The sequence below is a fragment of the Acomys minous genome, assembly GCF_964271855.1.
Source record: "Acomys minous genome assembly, chromosome: 4".
In the NCBI taxonomy this organism is placed as follows: Eukaryota; Metazoa; Chordata; class Mammalia; order Rodentia; family Muridae; genus Acomys; species Acomys minous.
In genome coordinates this window covers 100787747-100806177 of record NC_140486.1, presented here as the reverse complement: position 1 = coordinate 100806177, position 18431 = coordinate 100787747, and the positions used below count along the sequence as shown (strand labels likewise).

The window sequence follows — 18431 nt, the reverse complement described above, 5'->3', positions numbered from 1 at the left end:
CCATAATCGAAAATGAATGGGAGGAAATGGGTCAGGGCTGAAGCAGAAAACCCTTAAATGTGACAGCAGGAAGCACCTCCAATGAGCCATTCTACTTCCATTCTCAATGCTCCTCTTTTAAAGCCTCCTTTGTTTAAAACAAAACAAAAGCAGTCTTCCATTTTCAGTGCAAAAAAAATCTCATAAATTCCTCTTCATCTTTTCAGGAAGCCCTTGTACCCGGACTCTCCATTTTCACTCAATGCCATACCCTAAGAATCATCTTGCAAAACCCAGAACTCACATCTACCATCCACAGGTCTGCTCTGACCTCCTTCCCCACCCCCAACCCCCACCCCCGGGGGGAATAAGGCCACTTTCCAACTGGACAGCTGCTCCCATCCAACTCATCCCCAGCTGGGCTGCACCTGGGCCCTCCCACCTGGCTCTGTGTTGCTCTAGACTTCCTTCCCTAGGATTTCTGCCTGTGGGAGGTAGAGTAAGGGTGCTGCACAGGCTGAGGCTGTGGGTGAGAAAGTAAGGAGGAACTGTAGTCACCTAGGGGACATGGAGGAACAGGACTACTTTTTCCATGCTAGAAGGAAGAGCTGAGGACAAGGAAAAAAGAGGACAGAGGGTCTGTCCCTCATGGGCCCTGGATTAGAAAAGCTATGCTTGGCCCACCAGGCAGGGCAGGGTCGCAAGGATTTCTCCTAGAAATGGAAAAGTGGAGAGACTACAGGAACTGTCTGGCCATATTGGACCCCAAATGATAGTGATGATATCCTCCTGCCTTTACTTTCCCCCCCCCCCCCGAAAACTCTACTCCTACAATAGGCTTATCCCTGGTCCCCAGTAAAAATCAAACAAACCAACAAACAAAACCTAGCCTTCCAGGGAGCGTGGCTCCTGGTGAGAAGAACAAGGCGCAGGGAGGGGAGAGGTATGGGCGTCCATTATCACATTTGTGCAGTCTGGCTGCTTCATGGCTCTCCTCAGGCCGGTAGTCCACTCTCTGTTCATAGCTCCAGCGGTGTGTGCACTGTGGTGTTCCATTCCCTACTCACCACCCATGAATGGCCTCAAGGCTGCACCGCATAAATAAATAAATAAATAAATAAATAAATAAATAAATAAATATTTAAAAAAATAAACCTGACTGAGGAGAGAACTGGGGAGACATGAACAAAGCCAGAGAAGTGATCTTCCATCCAGCCTCACCCTCAAGCCAGCTTCTCTCCTGCAGGAATCAGGCTCATCCTCCCTCACCCTGATAGGAAAAGGCTAAGAATGCTTTCCTCAGAGCCCACTCCTGCCTCCTGCCTCCTGACACCCCACCCCTCAGCACTTGGTAAATATTTTCACTGTCACCCCTGACAACAGTGTCAAACATGGGGGAGCTGGAGAGATATGGGTGAGTGGAAACTGTAAGCTGGGGGGGGGGCATTTGTAATCCCAAGCAGGGTAAGGAGTGGCTGGCCTCCCACTATGCCCCCCATAAGGCTCAGGACTGATGGGCACAGAAACCTTGGTAACAGAGATGAATGTCAACCTGAAACACTGAGGAAGCCATCATGGTCCAGATCTAAGCGATTGTCTAAAGAAGAGTGAGATGGTGCCAGGTCTGGGGACATGAGTCGGGCACTGAAAGGCAAGTGTGTGTTCACTGCTCTGGGTGGCAACAAAATGGGGTATTCTCTGGGGATTCAATAAGCCCAAATGTAGACACCCAGCGACACTGACAGGAGAGTGCCTGTGAAAACAAGTCAGCCTCGTAGCGGGATGCAATCGATCTTTCCTTTTGTGCTCCTAATTTAAACACCTGAACAGAAAACTGGGCTCCAAGCATCTGAGAAGAGCTTTCAGGATAAGCCATGAAGAACCACAGCCACCTGGAGGAAGCAGTGTAAAGAGAAGAAAGGCTAAAAGGTGGTTACAGTACCCTCAGGGGGAGGAAAGAAGAAATCACATCCATAGAACAAGAACAGGATGCTATTAAATAAGAAGAGCCCTTGGACAGGACATTCTCCACAGTTGAGTGGAGAGTGGGGACTGACTTTCACACGTACTCTTGTGCCTCATATTTGACCACGTCCCCTGGATGAGGAGACCTGGTGGCACTCAGAGGAAGGATACCCAAGAGGACTTGATACCCTATGAGCATATACAGGGGGAGGAAGTCCCCCTCAGTCGCAGTCATAGGGGCGGGGAGTAAGGGGAAAATGGGAGGGAGGGAGGAATGGGAGGGTACAAGGGAGGGGATAACCATTGAGATGTAATATGAATAAGTTAATAAAATTAAATTTAAAAAAATTAAAAGAGCCTTTGGGGAACTTGAAGGTCTTGGGAGTGTCAAGGCCCTGAAGCCCCAGCAGAGTAAAACTGATGCCGTGTCTGCAACATGCTTCGCTCCCTGTGCTGCTCTAGCAGAAGGCAGGGCTCTCCTCTCTTGGACTCAGCAATACTCTCAGGTCCTGGAGCTCCAAAGAGCTCAGCCACATTTGAGACCAGCAAGGGAATGGAGACCTGGCTATGAGGAGGTTGTACTCAGGCCAGAAAGAAAGAGATGAGGGACCAAAGGCTAGAATTGAAGACTGATGAGCCTGGCAGCCTGGGGAGCCTACAGAGGGTCCCGCTGGCTCCTGTCACAGACCCTGTGGAGGTTTCCCAAGAGAGTGAAGACCGCCATCATCCAGGTAGAAAAGTGGCTGCTCTCAGAAGCCACCACTCAGCAACTCATGCATGCAGAGAGAGAGAGAGCTGGCTCTCCACTCCACTGCGGCCCAGGCCACTGCCCATGGCCTGGAATGCTGTGCTGTGCCTGCAGTGTCCTGGGCTGCACTTGGGTTCAGGCCACCAACCCATACCAGCTAGGACTCCTGCATTAGTCTTGCCCTTGGCTTGCCTCTCCCTGCTCATAGGTCATTTACCAGTACCAGCAGTTTCCTCCTGAGAATTGTTCAGGCCCAGGGCACTCCAGACTCCCCCCCTCCCCACTATATCAGGGTGGTAGGGAGACCCCAGGGTCCCAGAAGAACATGTGTCCCAAAGAAGCCATGAGGGAGCTGTGGGTTGTCCCCTGCCTTTGCCCCAGTCACTGAGCATAAATCCATTTTTATCTAGAACCCAGCAGGCAGCCAGCCAGGGTCACTCTAGCCTGGGGTCATCAGGCTGGCCAGGGCAAAGGGAATGACAATACCCTGGGGGAGACAGGAAGAGAGGGGTCTCTGTTAGGGAGGGAAGAAGGCAAGGAGGTGCCTCCTTCAAACTGGCATTAAGGATGAAGATGGGGCCTGCCTGGTTTCTCCAAGACAGATACTAAGAGTGAGTGATCTGGGGAAGCCAGTGTGGAGAAAAGAGACATGGACAGAGACAGAAGCCACTGTCTGAGACAGTGGACCAAATCAGAGAGAGGAGGTGGAAGTAGGGGGTAAGCATATCCACTCAGTGACTTGGCTCCTGCTCTACCTGCTCCAGGGCCTGGTAGACACTCCCTCATCCCCCTCACCTCCAAGGGAACCTAGCCTCTCTCTTCCTACTAGGACCACTCAGCCTTGGTCCAGGGCCTCAAGAATCCATTAACTCTTTCAAGGCACATCTTCTCTGTTCACTGTCTTACATAGGAAATAAGCCAAGCTGACTGGGTGGGGGTGGAGGAGTGGGCAGGGCCTCCTGGGAAGAGAGGGGACAAAAGAGAGGGGGAAAGGGTGTCCCTTTGTCCCTCTACAGGCTTGGGAGCTCAGATCCACACAAAGACCTTTACAAAGGGCCTTTGGCTCTCAGAGGGGGAGATAAATGGAGAAGGAAGGGAGGGGACAGGAGAGACCCCAGAGCAGGAAAACGCCCCTCTGTGGGTATGGGAAGCAAGATGGAGAGTGTTCTCACAGTCCTACAGTCAGCTCCAGAGCTCAAGGGGAGGGGGAACAGAGAGGGCTCTGGGAGTGGGGCTCATGCTCCCATGGGGAGGGGTGGAGAAAATTGGGGTCCCGAGGCCCCACCCCCCCCCACTGGAGGCAACTGAAAGAGGGGGGCCACTGTGCAGGGCAGAAATAGATCTAACCCCACATTACCCCCAAAGAAGGTGCTACCCATGGATGCCCGGCAGCCTTCCTTTCATGGAGCAGGGGCAGGTACTGGGAAGGCTGAGGCCAAGCTGGGGGATGACAGATTCCCAGGGGTGGGGGGGTGGGGGGGGGGAGAGAATACTGTTGACCAGTCAGGCAAAACCTTGACCTCTTACAACTGAAGGACTCCCTCCCCACTGAAAGGCCCAGGTGGAAGCCAATACAGCCCAGTGGCTAAGATGAGCCCAGTGTAGCACAGGCTGGTCATGACTGTGTCCAACACTTTTTCAGGGGGACATAAATGGCTGTTTATATTTTTTCTATCCATGATTATTTACTTATTGAATAGGGAGTGCCACTGTTCATGAGAAGTGCTTAGAAAACAGCCTGCAGGAATGGGTGTTCTCTCTCTCTCTCTCTCTCTCTCTCTCTCTCTCTCTCTCTCTCTCTCTCTCTCTCCCCCCCCCCCCCCCCAGTGTAGATTCCAGGGATTGAACTCAGCTGTCTGTGACAAGTGCCTTTACCTCCAAGCCATGTGTCCAGCCTGAAAAGGCCACTTTTAAAATCATCAGTTGTCATCATTGCTAACTGACTTGTAGACCACCTGCCAAGTCAGAGAAGCCCACAATCAGACCCACTCTTCTAGGGGGGCTTCATGCAGACACGTGGAGGGGCCAACCCCACAACCCAGAAGGCCTTCCAAATTCAGCAGGAAACAGTCTGGCTGAGCACCTGCAACATGCTGGGAACACTGCTGCCCTTGGTTCCCCAGATCCCTCACTAATCGTGCAAGGCCCAAGTTATCGCTCCAGTTTCCTAGACCCAGGAGCAGAGGCTCCACTGCCTCACACCTGCCACTGGATCAGCCTAGCCCCTGGGCACAAGACATTTCCCAACTAGCCCACTCATTTTGTCTCCAGTATGCTATGAGCTAATCTGTCTCTATGCTTCACCTGATGCCTGATACCACCACCATCACCACCACCACCATCACCACCACTATCACCATCACCACCATCACCACTATCACCACCACCACCATCACCACCACCACCACCACCACCACCACCACCACCACCACCACTACCCTGCCACCAACCACAGAAGAGCTTCCAGGCCTGCTTGCCCCTCCTACACCATCCCCAGCTGACCTCAGCACTCCAGCCTGCAGACTACAGAGCGTGACAAGAGAGAGAAAGAAGACAGAGTGTAGACAGGCACAGACAGTGCCACCTGCCGCCCTGTCTCAGAGCTTGGCATGTATGGTGAGGCTGGCTCTGCCCAGAAACCTGGTGTGGTGAGCTCCATTCTCCCAACTTCCCAACGAAAGTCACTGAAGCGTAGAGACATGGAGGCATTTGGCCGAGGGCACCCAGCTAGGAAGTGGTGAGAAACAGTTCACCTAGCTCTCCTTATCCTCAGGTGCCTATTCCCAGAGCCACACAGCTTCTCTTCTGAGCCTCTTCAGCAGCCCACAGTCACGCTAGCAGGATGGAATTTTGTAGGAAACAAGAGAACCACAGAGAAGCCGCCCCCCTGCTGTGGCTCCATTTAAAAGGCAAAGGAATAAAGCAGTCCTGCTTAGTATTGTGAGTGTCTAGGGGTCAGGAGGCCTGTTGTCTGGGTGCCTCCCGTGTCTCAATGCAGTCTGCCAGCTGCTGCGGTGGGAGCTGAGGGGGCAGTAGAGAAGGGGGACGGTCCTGCCTGGCTGGGTCTGAGCTGACCGCCCACAGATGGCCTCAGCTTGGTGCCCAGAAACATTCGCATTTGCTTCAACCTCATTCGACTAATGTTGTTACAGCTTGGCAACTGCCAGCACCCCTGCCCCACACTCCAACCAGCTCAAAGAACAGTCAAGGAGAATGAATGTCAAGGGTCATGTCCAATTTCCCATCACCCAAATCCCCTAGCATGAGCTTTAAGGTGGGGTGGGGGGCAGCGGTACCAGTAGACTGCCATACCTTGGCACTCTCCCTGGCCCAATGCACTGTGCCACAGCTTCCCCCTCAGCACTGAGGTGCTCAAGCCAAAAGGCAGCATAGGGAGGGCAGGAAAGGTGTCAGAGGCCCGAGGGAATCGACCATCCACTCTTTTTTTTTTTAAGATTTATTTATTTATTATTATGTATACAGTGCTGAAGAGGGCATCAGATCACATCTTAGATGTGAAAAACCATCTTCTCTCTCTCTCTCTCTCTCTCTCTCTCTCTCTCTCTCTCTCTCTTTTTTTAAGATTTATTTACTGATTATTATGTATACAGTGCTGAAGAGGGCATCAGATCACATCCTAGGTGGTTGTGAGCCACCATGTGGTGGCTGGGAATTGAACTCATGACCTCTGGAAGAGCAGTCAGTGCTCTTAACCGCTGAGCCATCTCTCCAGCCCTCAGCCATCTACTCTTAAGTATCTAACTAACAGAGGTGGAGGGCATTCCTGCAAAAGCCAGAACCTGGCAGTGGGAATCTAGAAGGCCTAGAATGCAGAGTTAATGCCCAGGCACACCGTCACCTCTTCTAGATGCACCCCAGGGCGCGCGCGCGCGCGCGCGCACACACACACACACACACACACACACACACACACACGAGACTAAAAAGCTCCCCTCCTTTCCATGTCCGATAAAGGCATCTGGAAATAACAAGGTGCTGGCTCCTGCTGAAATCCACCACATTGTTTGCAAAGCCTGAACACCCTCCTCCCCCACCCCCCAGAGCCCCCACCCCCCACCCCAACCAACGGGTGCTTCCAAGGTGGTAGGGGGAGGGAAATGTTCCTGCTAAAGCACTGTGGACTTCTCTGATGGCCGGCTTTGCCCCACAGGCTCTACCAACCTTACTGACCTGATTCTCCTCGGAATGAAGAGGCCTAGACCTTCCTCCATCCCCACCCCCACCCCCCCACCCCCACCACCCACTCTCTCAGGTCAGACTCTCAGCCTCCCCATCCCTTCCTCCCCAGCAGGCAAACCTCTGACCCACCCTCACACTTCTGATGCATCTTATATCGATGAGTGCTACCACTCACTAGCAATAGCAACGATGATGATGATGACGACACCCCAAAGGTGACTGTGACTTTATCACAGGTTGTCAATATGTCACACACTGTACTGGAGGCTGTTAGGGCAGTGGAGGAAACTGAGGCACAAAGAGGTTACATAATATACTTATCCATACAGAAATGCTAAAACTGCTAAAAAGCGTGCGCTGACCTCCGTGTCATTCCCACACCCACGGGGAAGCTGCCACCCGACAGTCTCCTCTATAACAGAGAGGCTATCTGCTCCTGTAAGACAGATACACAGGAAGGAACAGTTGGAGCATAGAGGCTGGCCAGAGAAAGGAGGGAGAGGAAGACTCCCGGGTAGGAACAGGCCAGGGTTCTGGGCCAGAGGGAGCAAAAATAAAGGAGATATGGCCAGAGGGCTCTTTTCTACCCATGTACTCTCTGTACCTCTGGCCATAAACCACCAGCTCCCTGACCCCCAACCTGCTGGGACCATCATTTCCCATCCTGCAACTAGGTCCAGGCAGGATCCACATGCCTGGTCAAGGTCTCGGGGTTCCAACAAAGCCAGGCTTGTCCCCTGGGAGTGACACTTGGGCTGGGCAGCAGGTGAACAGAGCCAAAAGGACAAGGCAGAGAGCCAGGCATACTAGGCGAGTCCTTGGCTCAATAACCTACCCTGCCCGGCCCAGGTTCTTGGAGTTGGGGTGCAGGTGTCCGAATAGAGGAGTAGTCAGAGACGCGGACAGATAGTCAGCTTCCTGGAGGTTCACCAAGGGAGGAGGAACTGCTTGTTGACACAGCATCCCACCCGCGCCTAAACACACACAACATGCAAACTCCTCTGTGGTCCTGCCACAAGAGAAAGACAGGTCAAGTTTCAGTCACCCCATGCAGCACCCCCCCCCAAGAATCCTCTACCCAGTGCCAGGAACAGATTAAAATGTAGAACCCCCACTTCCAAGGCCTCTTCACAGCTCACAGGCGTCTCAAGGGCAAACACTTTATCTCTGCATTCAAGCCTCTTCCTCTGCAAGCCTTCTCATCCTTCCTCTCCCCGACTTTCCCTGAGCTCTGAGACCTCCTGAATTGCTCCTGCCTCCCCTCTGGGTCAGTGAACACCTACTCATCTCCAAGGACCTGATTCAAAAAGTAACCTCCTCTGTGAGGGCTTCCCAGACAACCTCAGGGAGGACAGATCTGTACACAGATGACAGCACATCTGGTCGGAAGGTGAGCCTCACTGGGCCCCTACCTTCATGAATGGACTAATGCCATCACCCTTGGAGTTGGCTGTTATCTCAGGAGTGAGTCTCCTACAAAAGGAGAGTTCCAGCAAAGGAAACGGTTTACTAGGTGAAGACAAATGCCAATAGATCTAATGACAGTCCTGGAACTCTAAAACTGTAGAGGAGAAAGTAGGGAAAACACTTCAAGGTACAGGTGCAGGCAAGAACTTTTGGAGCAAGGCTCCAATCACGCATAGCAAATAGTTCCAACAACTGACAAATGGGGCCTCATAAAAATAAAAAGTCTCTGCGAAGTAAAGAAAACAATCAGGAGAAGAAGTGGTCTTCGGAATGGGAGAAAACAAAAACATTGCTAGCTATACATCAGACAGAAAATTAAAACCTAGAATATACCAAAAAACTGAAAAAAAAAAAAACCTAAATAACAAGGGATGGAGAGGTCACTCACCCACATAAAATGCTGAGTGAGCGTGGCAACCCAACTGTGATTCCAGCCTCAAAAACACAGAGACAGGATCCCCAAAGCAATATGGTAGAAGAGCAATCCAGGACAATTACTGACTTCAATCTTGGGCCTCCACATATACACTCACCTGCACACACACACAAACACACACATACACACACACACACACACACACACACACACACTACTGTGTAAATTGTAAAACAAAAAATAAAAGTTGAAAATTATTAAAGAAGTCATCTGACATTGATCTCTGGCTTCTACATACACAAGCACACCTTCACACACATGTGTATACAGCCATACAAACACATACATATACCACACACAATAGAGAAACAATCAGATAACCCATTTAATAAAAAGGCTAATGAGCTGGGCGTGGTGGCGCACGCCTTTAATCCCAGCACTCGGGAGGCAGAGGCAGGTGGATTGCTGTGAGTTTGAGGCCAGCCTGGTCTACAAAGTGAGTCCAGGACAGCCAAGACTATACAGAGAAACCCTGTTTCGAAAAACAAAACAAAACAAAATAAAACAAAACAAAAGGCTAATGAAATAAGCACACAGCTCTCAAAAGACGAAAACACAAATAAACACTTGAAAAAATGTACAGTCTCACTAGGCATCAGAAAAATGTAAACTAAAACTACAGTGAGGGAGCCAGGAGTGGTAGTGAACGCCTTTAATGCCAGCACTTGGGAGGCAGAGACAGGTGGCTCTCTGTGAGTTCGAGGCCAACCTAGTCTACATACCAAGCTCCAGGCCAGCCAAGGCTACACAGAGAAACCCTGTTACAACAACAGCAACATGCTGCATCAAGGAGCTGGAAAGACGGATCACTAGTTAAAAAGCACTGGCTGCTCCTTCAGAAAACAAATTCAGCTCCCAGCACCCACATGGTGGCTCACAACCACCCGGGAAACTCCAGCTCCAAAGAACCCTACACCCTCTTCTGGCCTCCACAGGCTCCGCACACATGTGATGCACAGACACGCATACAGTCAAAACACCTGTACACATAAACTAAAAATAAACAATATAGTTTTAAAGAATTTTAAAGTTGCAATTTCATCTCACTCCCATCAGAATGTCAGCCAATTAGGAACAACAGGGCAGTGGAGGCGGGGTGAGATCAGGATGCAGACAAAAGGGAACTTCTGGACACCCCTATGGGAGTCAGTGTGGAGGTTTCTCAAAACACTAACAATTAGATCCTCCATCACACTCAGCTATAGCCCTCCTGGGTATTTACCCAAAGGACCCCACACTCACACGTCACAGAGATACCCAGGCATGGTCTAGCAGAACAGTTCGACAAGTGCTTGATATTCGAGTCTATCAACTTGAGCTGGCTATCCGGAGTCCACATGACGGCGGAAGGCAAGAACTAACTCCACAGAGTTGTCCTCTGCGTTCCAGTGCAGCTGAGCACCCACAGCCACACACAATAATAATAAATAAAAAGTTTAAAGTGTGTGTGTGTGTGTGTGATACATGTGTACATGGTAGGGAGTAAGCATACATACGGAGGCCAGAAGCCAATGTTGGATGACTTACATGATTGTGGCATGTGTACACATGTGTGTACAGGTCAGAGGAGGATGCTGGGTGTCTTGCTCTATCAGTCTCCATCTTGTTTCTTTGATACGAGATTTCCCACTGAACCTAGAACTAAACTAGTGGCCAGCAAGCCTCATCAGTTCTCTCGTCATGGGGTTACAGTGTGTATGTGGCTTGGCCCCATTTTTGAAGGGGTGAGGACTGAGACAGGGGTTTCTCTGTGTAGCTTTGGCTGTCCTGGAATCACTCTGTAGACCAGGCTGGCCTCGAACTCACAGAGATCCGCCTGCCTTTGCCTCCTGAGTGCTGGGGTTAAAGGTGTGCACCACTGCCTGGCTGCCCCAATTTTTATGCAGATGCTGGGATCTGAACTCAGATCCTCATGTTGTGTAGCAAGTTCTCTTACTCGCTGAGCCATCTCACCGGCCCCCACCTTATTTTCTGAGACAAGGTCTCTCACTAATTGTGGAGCTGCTTGATTCAGCAAGACTAGCCAGCCAATAAGCATCCATGTTCTTGCTGCCTCCGCTTCCCCAGTGCTAGGATTACAGGTACGCCCACCATGCCTGGGATTTTACCTGGGTACTTGGGACTTGAATTCAAACTGTTTGCCCAGCAAGTACTTTATCAACTTAGTTGTCTCCACGGCTCCTAAAAACACCATTCTAAACAGTATTAGGATGAACTATGGTGATTAAATTTTTAACATTTAACCAGACGTGGTGGTATTTGTGTTTAATCCCAGCATCCAGGAAGCAGAGGTAGGCAGATCTCTTTGAGCTGATGGCCTTTCTGGTGTACGTAACAAGTTCCAAGCTAGCCAGGGATACATAGTAAGAACCTGTCTCAAACAAAACAAAACAAAACAAAACAAAAATAAATCATTCATTACAGATGTTCTATTACTCTAGCACAAACTGACTGAGGTGCTCAGTAAAGCAGTGTGGATGTACACAGTAGGTGGGAGAGGGGAAACTAGGTGACTGAAGGGCACGCACAAAAGGAGGATGAATGGAGGGAAAACACATGTGGAAAGGATGGAAGCTTAAAACATGAGAAGACACATGAGAATTGAGAAGCTCCCTCTGGGTGCAGAACCAACATGACACCCAGGACCACAGCCCACAGAACATGGAACTTCAGTCACATCTGAAGACTCTAAGGATCATGCCTCTGGCTCCTCCAGGCCATGCCTGACCCTCTCTCTGGTTTCTGCTATGTCAAGATGACACAGGGTGAAATGGGAGTGGATAAGGACACGCAGAAGTTTCTGAAAAGGATGCTGGAAGAAATGCCCAGAGCAACTGTGCCTAGACAAAGGTTTACACCAAAGCCAGGAGACACCTGCGCCAGTCTCCCGTGACTGCCACCCACTGCCAGCTCCAGCTGGTTGCCAAACCACATCTCCTTGGTCTCGCTGTTTTCAAACCTGGCAAAGTCCTATCAGCTGACTTCATTCACCCTGCACGTTGCTTCTGTTGACCTGCAGCCACACATGACCTCGACCCCATTGGTCAAACCCTGGCTTCTAGCCTCACACATGCAACCTCCGGGAGGCACCCAAAGGAACTCAAGCTCAGGTGAAGACCAAGTTTGAGAGGAAGATCAAACACCTCAGCTGGGTGGCAAGGCAGCCCTTCCCAATCCTGTCCACTTGAGTGCGTATTTCCATTTGGTCCTCTCTCCTTCCACAGGATTCTCTGCCTTGACCCATCTCCCCACACATCGCTGTATCCATTGAGCATCCGTGTGCTATAAAACCTTTGTTAAGCTCCTGGGACATCAAGTTCACTGAAACTTCGTCTTGACATGGGACCATTAGTTGTAGACTTAACCACGGAGACACTGTTCTCTGAGTAGCCTACCAACTCTTCCTGGAGAGAAATGAACATTGAGCTGGGGCTGACGGGATGGCTCAGTTGATAAAGTGTCTGCCATAGACGCAGAAGGACCTCAGTTCAGATCCTCAGAAACCACACTAAAAAAAAAAAAAAAAATCTGGCACGGGAGGCATGCTTCCTTAAACACCAAAGGAGTTTAAGGAGTGGGTAGAGACAGGAGGAGCCTGGAGCTCATCTGCCAGCCAGACTTGCCAAATCAATGAGCTTCAGAGTCAGTGAGAGATTCCGGTTTCAGAAAATACGGTGGGGCTGGAGAGATGGCTCAGAGGTTAAGAGCACTGACTGCTCTTCCAGAGGTCCTGAGTTCAATTCCCAGCAACCACATGGTGGCTCACGGCCATCTATAACATGATCTGATGCCCTCTTCTGGCCTGCAGGTGTACATGCAGGCAGAGCACTGTATAAAAATAATAAATCTTAAAAAAAAAAAAAAAGAAAAAAGAAAATACGGTGGAGACTGATCAAGAAGGACCACCTGGTACCAACCTCTGGTCTCCACATCCATGCATGTGCCCCATCACACAAACACACACACACACACACACACACACACACACACACATGCGCGCATGCACATGCACTTGATAAGGGATGGTTCCCAGATACATGGAAGTGGGGCTCATCTATTTTATTGTCCTAGGACAGAGCTCTGGACATCGGGGCTGTCCAGGCTGGGAGGAGGTAACTGGTCAGAAGCATCCAGGTCCTGGGTCTCTGAAAACAGAGTAAACTGGAAAATCAGAGCTGAGATACTAAGAATGCGGGGGTGGGGGTGGTGGCTGTGGGGAGGACCCTGGGTAATAGGCATCTCTTAAGTAGATGGAAACCTCTACTCTTCCTCTGTTCCCCCGAGGGCTGTCTTAGCTTGCCTGCCCTTGGAACCACACTCTGCCAGGGGACATTGGCAAGTTCATACAGCAAGCGAGGAGGCAATAGCTGGCTTCTTGCCCATCTGGAAAGAGAGAAGGAATGAGGCCCTACCCTCAGCCCTATACCCTCCTGCTCCTGCCAGAGACTGGGCCTGCCCCAGACAGAACATAAGACTGAGGAGGAGGTAGCCAGCTGGGTGCCACCTACCCCACCACTGTGCCACTGTCTAGTTCCCTTTCTTACTCTCCCTCCCAAGTCCCACACTGAGGTCACAGAGAGGTGCTTAGGACCAGCACAAGGGCAAAACACAAGGGTGCCAGGCAGTCTTTTCTCCTTCCCCAGGATACTGCTAATGCTATTGTCAAAATACCTGGCATGTTTCACTTATAGGAAAAAGTCTTGCTGGGTCTTCTTCAACCATCAACATGGAAGCATATTTGCACACAGCAGACATTAGAACATACGATCACCAAAAGCAAATAATCCCAAGAAAGTCAGTCACGAGAGCCCCTGATGGCTGCCAGTAGAGGAATGGATCAGTCAGTCGTGTACTGTCACATAGTGGAATACCACCCAGCCAGCGGGAGCAATCTACAACCATGGACATGGACAGGGATTAGATTTGCAGCCATAGAGTAGATCCTAAGTCAGGCACAAAAACCCACATTCCAGTCTATTCATAAGAAATCCCATGCCAGGTCAGTCTGTACTGTCAGAAGGCAAGATAGTGAACATCCCTTTGATGGGGAACCAGTCAGTGGTAGGAGGCAGGAAGGAGAGCCTCAGGGAGCTAGGCTGGAAAACTGCATTTCTCTTCCTCTCCTCCCTCAACTGGTGACCAATCCCAGGGCAAATCCTCCATGACCAAGCTATATCCTCAAATATCACTCCCTCACTTTTTTTTTTTTTGAGACAGTGTCTCACTCTATAGGCCAGTAAGTCCCTTCACTCTCAATCCTCCTGCCTCAGGCCTCTCAATAGTTTCGGTCGTAGGCATACCAAAGGCTGTTTCTTAACTCTGCATGTTGAGCACAAACACATAAGTGTCCGAGTTACTAGGGAGCCTGTGCACACTCCTGTGAAACACTCTGTTTAGCCATAGATTGTGTTGAGCTTCACAAGCCACCGTATTTGTAAGAGAGGAATCACTGCGCCACCTCCCCCTACCTCCACACTCTCCCTGTGCCCCACTGCTACCCAGCCTCAGCCTTAGTCAGCCCTCTCCATCATCATCTCCTTCCCAGAAGACCTCCTCATCTGCCCAGGCTCCTGGCATGGCCTCTACTCCTTTCACATCATAACCATGGCCCAGAGAAGGACCACATGGGGGGGGGGGGGCGGCAAAGAGGCCACAGAAAGCCTTTAAGCTTCTGTAGGAAGTCCCCGCCACCCTCCTTCCCAGGATCTTTGAGCATGGTGCTCCTTGCCCTCGACTTTTTATCTTCCCTATCTCTGCTTCAGCCCCCTAAGGAAGCACCACTACCTCCCTCTGCCAGTCACTCTACTGTCATCACATGATAGGCTGGCCTGTGCCCCACCTCCCCATGCCGCCTCCCCCAACCTCTTCCACCCACAGCCAGCACTGTCACCAGAGAAGGAGCATTTGTTGAGCCCTCGTTTGTGGTCCTCTCCTTCTCTCCCACCCGATGGAGTCCCCTGCGGCTAAAACAAGTCTAATTTCTGTCTTGTCCCCAGTGTCTCACCTGATGCCACTCCATCAAAATTACTTGAATCAACATGGGGCAAATGAACAGCCAGGCAGCCTCTGGAAAAGGCAAAAGTTACGTCTGGAGCCAGGACACCTGACTATAGCAGTCCTCGCGGAATTCACTTGAAGTGTGACATTAGGTGAGCCGCTCCCTTTTTCTGAGCCTTCAGGTGCCTCGGGGTGCTTATTTGTGAAACACAAAGCAGCTGGAGCAGAGCCAAGGTGGTGGGTTTGGAGAGACGCGTGACAGCGTCATTTGTGTGTGCAGCAGCCGTGTGGGCACAGGCACACTCTTCCCTAACAAGAGCATCCACAGCTTCCGGCACATTCTCACCGGGAGCTGCGGCCACCTCAGGTTCAGAACCATGAACTTCGGCTCTGGAGAGCTAGAATTCTAGCAAACCAGAAGAAAAGGAGGTGGTAACCCCAGCTATGGGAGTGAGAGCTGGATTGCAACAGAATTTGTGTCCACGCTGCAGGGTCTTACAATGGGTGGTGACTGCGGGTTTGCTGAACTTCAGGGACTGCAGGCTGCGAGAAGCAGAAGGTGGACAAGCAGACCCACAGGGTGGCTTTAGGAAGGAGGAGGAGAAACACTCTGAGGTCTCTTCCTTCCACTCCTGCCACTATCAGGCAAGCACCCACTTGTCTTGGATACAGCACAGAGTGAGGAGGCGAGGTTGGCACCTAGCGATGCCCGCCAGGCCCTTTGGCGCCCAGGTCAGAGAAGCTTGGCGGGAACACTCAGGAGGCAGTGCCAATCCCCACCCTCCTCCTTCCTCTTTAGTCCCCTACAAGAGCCTCAGGAGGGCTCAGCATGTACAAAACCATGAGGGCCAAAGAAACTTGCTGGAGGCCATGAGATGGCTCAGCTGGGAAAGCCACCTGCTGCCAAGCTTGATGCCACGAGTTCGATCCTGGGGACCCAAAATGTGGAAGGAGAGAAGAGACTCCCACGGGTTATTCCCTGTCTTCCACGCATGCACCATGGTGCATGCACGCAACACACACACACACACAGCTTTTAAAAATTACTAACTAAAAATAGCCAGCTGAAGGGTGTAGGGCCCAAGCTGGAGGAGACAGCACCCTCTAACAGGGAGGAGGGGCAGGCCTCAGATTCAGGCTGTAGAGACAGAGTGGTTAGGAGAAGGAAGAGGGAGCATCTCAGCAGTATGAGAAAGGCACCCTGCATAAGAGACAGGGGTACCACGGGGGGGGGGGGGGGCAAAAGGGGGCATCCTGAACAGGAGAATAGCAAGGCTGAGAAGGGAGTCACGGACTGAGCCTAGCTGGCCCCAGGGCAAGAAGTTGGCCCATGGGATGGGCCAGGCAGGAATGGCGGCTGGCACGTGTCTGTGGCAGTAGGAGGGCCCTGGCTGCCAGCCCAGATGCCTGGTAGCTTCTGAGCTGGGTTCCTGGGAGGGTGAGAGCCTAGGAGATGTTTATCCAGAACAAGAAAGTGAGTGTCACACCTCCTCCAGCAAGGGCCCCAGTGATAGGCAGAGGCTGCTCTTTCTGGGCTTGCATACTCTCCTGAGAATTGCCTGTGAATGGGGTCCTGAGTAAGCAAGAGAGCTGCCAGCCCAGTAGCCCCTGCTTGAGCCAGGACCTGGGCACATGGCTAAGATGGAGCTTTATTCATGCAGATAAGGAGGGAATGAGTCACAGCAAGCTCTCCCAAGGGGCCACTGGAAAACCAGCTCATCCAAATGCAGACAGACACTTGTCCCTGAACATACACATCCCTGTCCCTGTCGCTGTCACGCAGGGCACACACAAATCTGCTCCCTCTCCCCCACCCCTCCTCTTCCCCTGAGTCACTCGCCTCCAGTGCCCCTGGTTGCTTTCCTGGATTCTCGGCCCCAATTATTTATCCCTGCCTACCTTCACGTGACCAACGAGCATCCACCCCACCCCCTCCCATGTCAAGGCCGGCAGCAGGGAGAGTAGGATGGAGTAAGAGTCTGGAGCCTATATACAGAAAGAGCAGGCAAGGGTTGGGGGGCATGTCTCAAGAGCAGCTGAATAAAACAAGGAAGAGGATATAGTAATGACTCTGAAGGGATCTGCAGTCTAAGAGCTCTATGACGTCACCACCCCAGTTCCATGCCAGCACCAGTAATGTGCGACACCCAATTCATACTCCCAGGCTTCCCCGTCTCCCCCAGGTTCCATGAGAATCCAGCTAGGGCGCCAGCCACCCACTCTGGGACACGGATAACAAATCCCATCCCCAAACCTGTCCCTCATTATGACCAGTCACTGCCTACTGCCTTGCATGATAGGGCACCTCCATTTACAAGTTCCCAGCCCTGTACCAGTAGCTGTGGCATATAAACACAAACACACTATCATCTGTGCCCTAAAGGGACAGCCAGTCGAGCGGTGCAGATGGGCCTCTTAGCCACACACCCATGCAAGCATGTACCTAAGGACACAGAGCCACACTGGCCTCCCTGCCATCCATAAAGAAGAGCTGGGATGTGGTTGCAGGATGCATTTGGAGTCAAACCTGACTCTGGTGGCCTCCAGTGGAGGAAGAACTGAAGGACCCCATTCTTACCCAGAGCAGAGTTCAACACACAACCCCATGAGGCTGCTGCCCCTGTCCCAAAGGAGAGGGAGGCTAAGGTCCTGTAAGGGCTGGAGTAGAGCTGGCCAGTCACTACTGATACAAAACACCTTCTTTGTCCAGGAAAATGCAAAGCCTGGGGCAGCCAGCCAGCCTGCTGACCCACAAGCACCTGCTTCCTTGGTCATCGCTATTTTGGCTCCTGGTCAGTATCCCACATCCACGTTCCAAGACTTACCCAGGAAAAAAATAGAAGGGAAGAGAGAGGGGTGTCTGGGGGGCTCACCTACCTCCTCAGACCCCGCTGTAGACCCTGCTCGCTCTGACGGCCCCCTTCCTCATGGTGGAAAAGGCCAAGACCGCCACCACTCTGGCTCCCCACTCCAAGCTAAGGGGATATTCCCTCCTTGCCCCAGCACCTTTGGGTGGTTCAAAATTCTCACCCGGAATTAATTGCATGCTGCCTTACTCTCTGTCATGTCCTCTTCCCTCTTTCTTCTTTGTTTCTGCTTTTTTGTTTTATCAGTTTTGGTGTTTGAGGGAGTTTGGGGTTTGGTTGCCTTTAGTTTCTTTAAGAAATGATCTCACTCTGCCGGCCTTCGACTATAATCCTCCTGCCTCAATTTCTGTAGTGGTGGATCACAGATCTGCCACCAACGTTTCACAGGTGCTTGCCCTTCAAGGTCACCAGAGGCCCAGGTGTGACCTCCACCGAACTCGCTGCAGGGCCCTCCCATGCTCCAACCCACACCTTCCCAGACTTACTGTCCCAGGTGGACTGGGCTCTGCCCCGCCCGCTGCCCGTACCCAGCCCGCACCCAGCCTGCAGCGCCCTACCTGAAGCAGCAGCCGCTTCCTGTGGGCGCGCACAGCACCCCCGGGCTCACAGTGCTCGGGCCGCGCGGGGCCCGGCGGAGTCCCGGGGGGCTGCGGACCGCAGTGGGGCGCAGGCTCAAGCGCCTCGCAACACACCAGGCTCACGGTGCAGCCCATCCCGCCCGGCGCCTGGCGGCCCCGGGGCGGGGACGCAGACTACCCGCAAGCAGGCCCGC

The 18431-nt window shown here is 51.9% G+C and overlaps 1 protein-coding gene across 3 annotated transcripts in view; it reads right to left on the bottom strand.

Moving 5' to 3' along the window:
• Positions 1-18387, bottom strand: part of TNS1 (tensin 1) — a 217054-nt gene extending 198667 nt beyond the window's left edge. For all 3 annotated transcript variants that reach the window (XM_084778308.1, XM_084778309.1, XM_084778311.1), the window contains exon 1: positions 18217-18387. In XM_084778308.1, the coding sequence (XP_084634434.1) occupies positions 18217-18372 (156 nt within the window). In that variant the 5' untranslated portion in view covers positions 18373-18387. The remainder of the gene's footprint in view (positions 1-18216) is intronic.
• Positions 18388-18431: the final 44 nt, after the last annotated feature.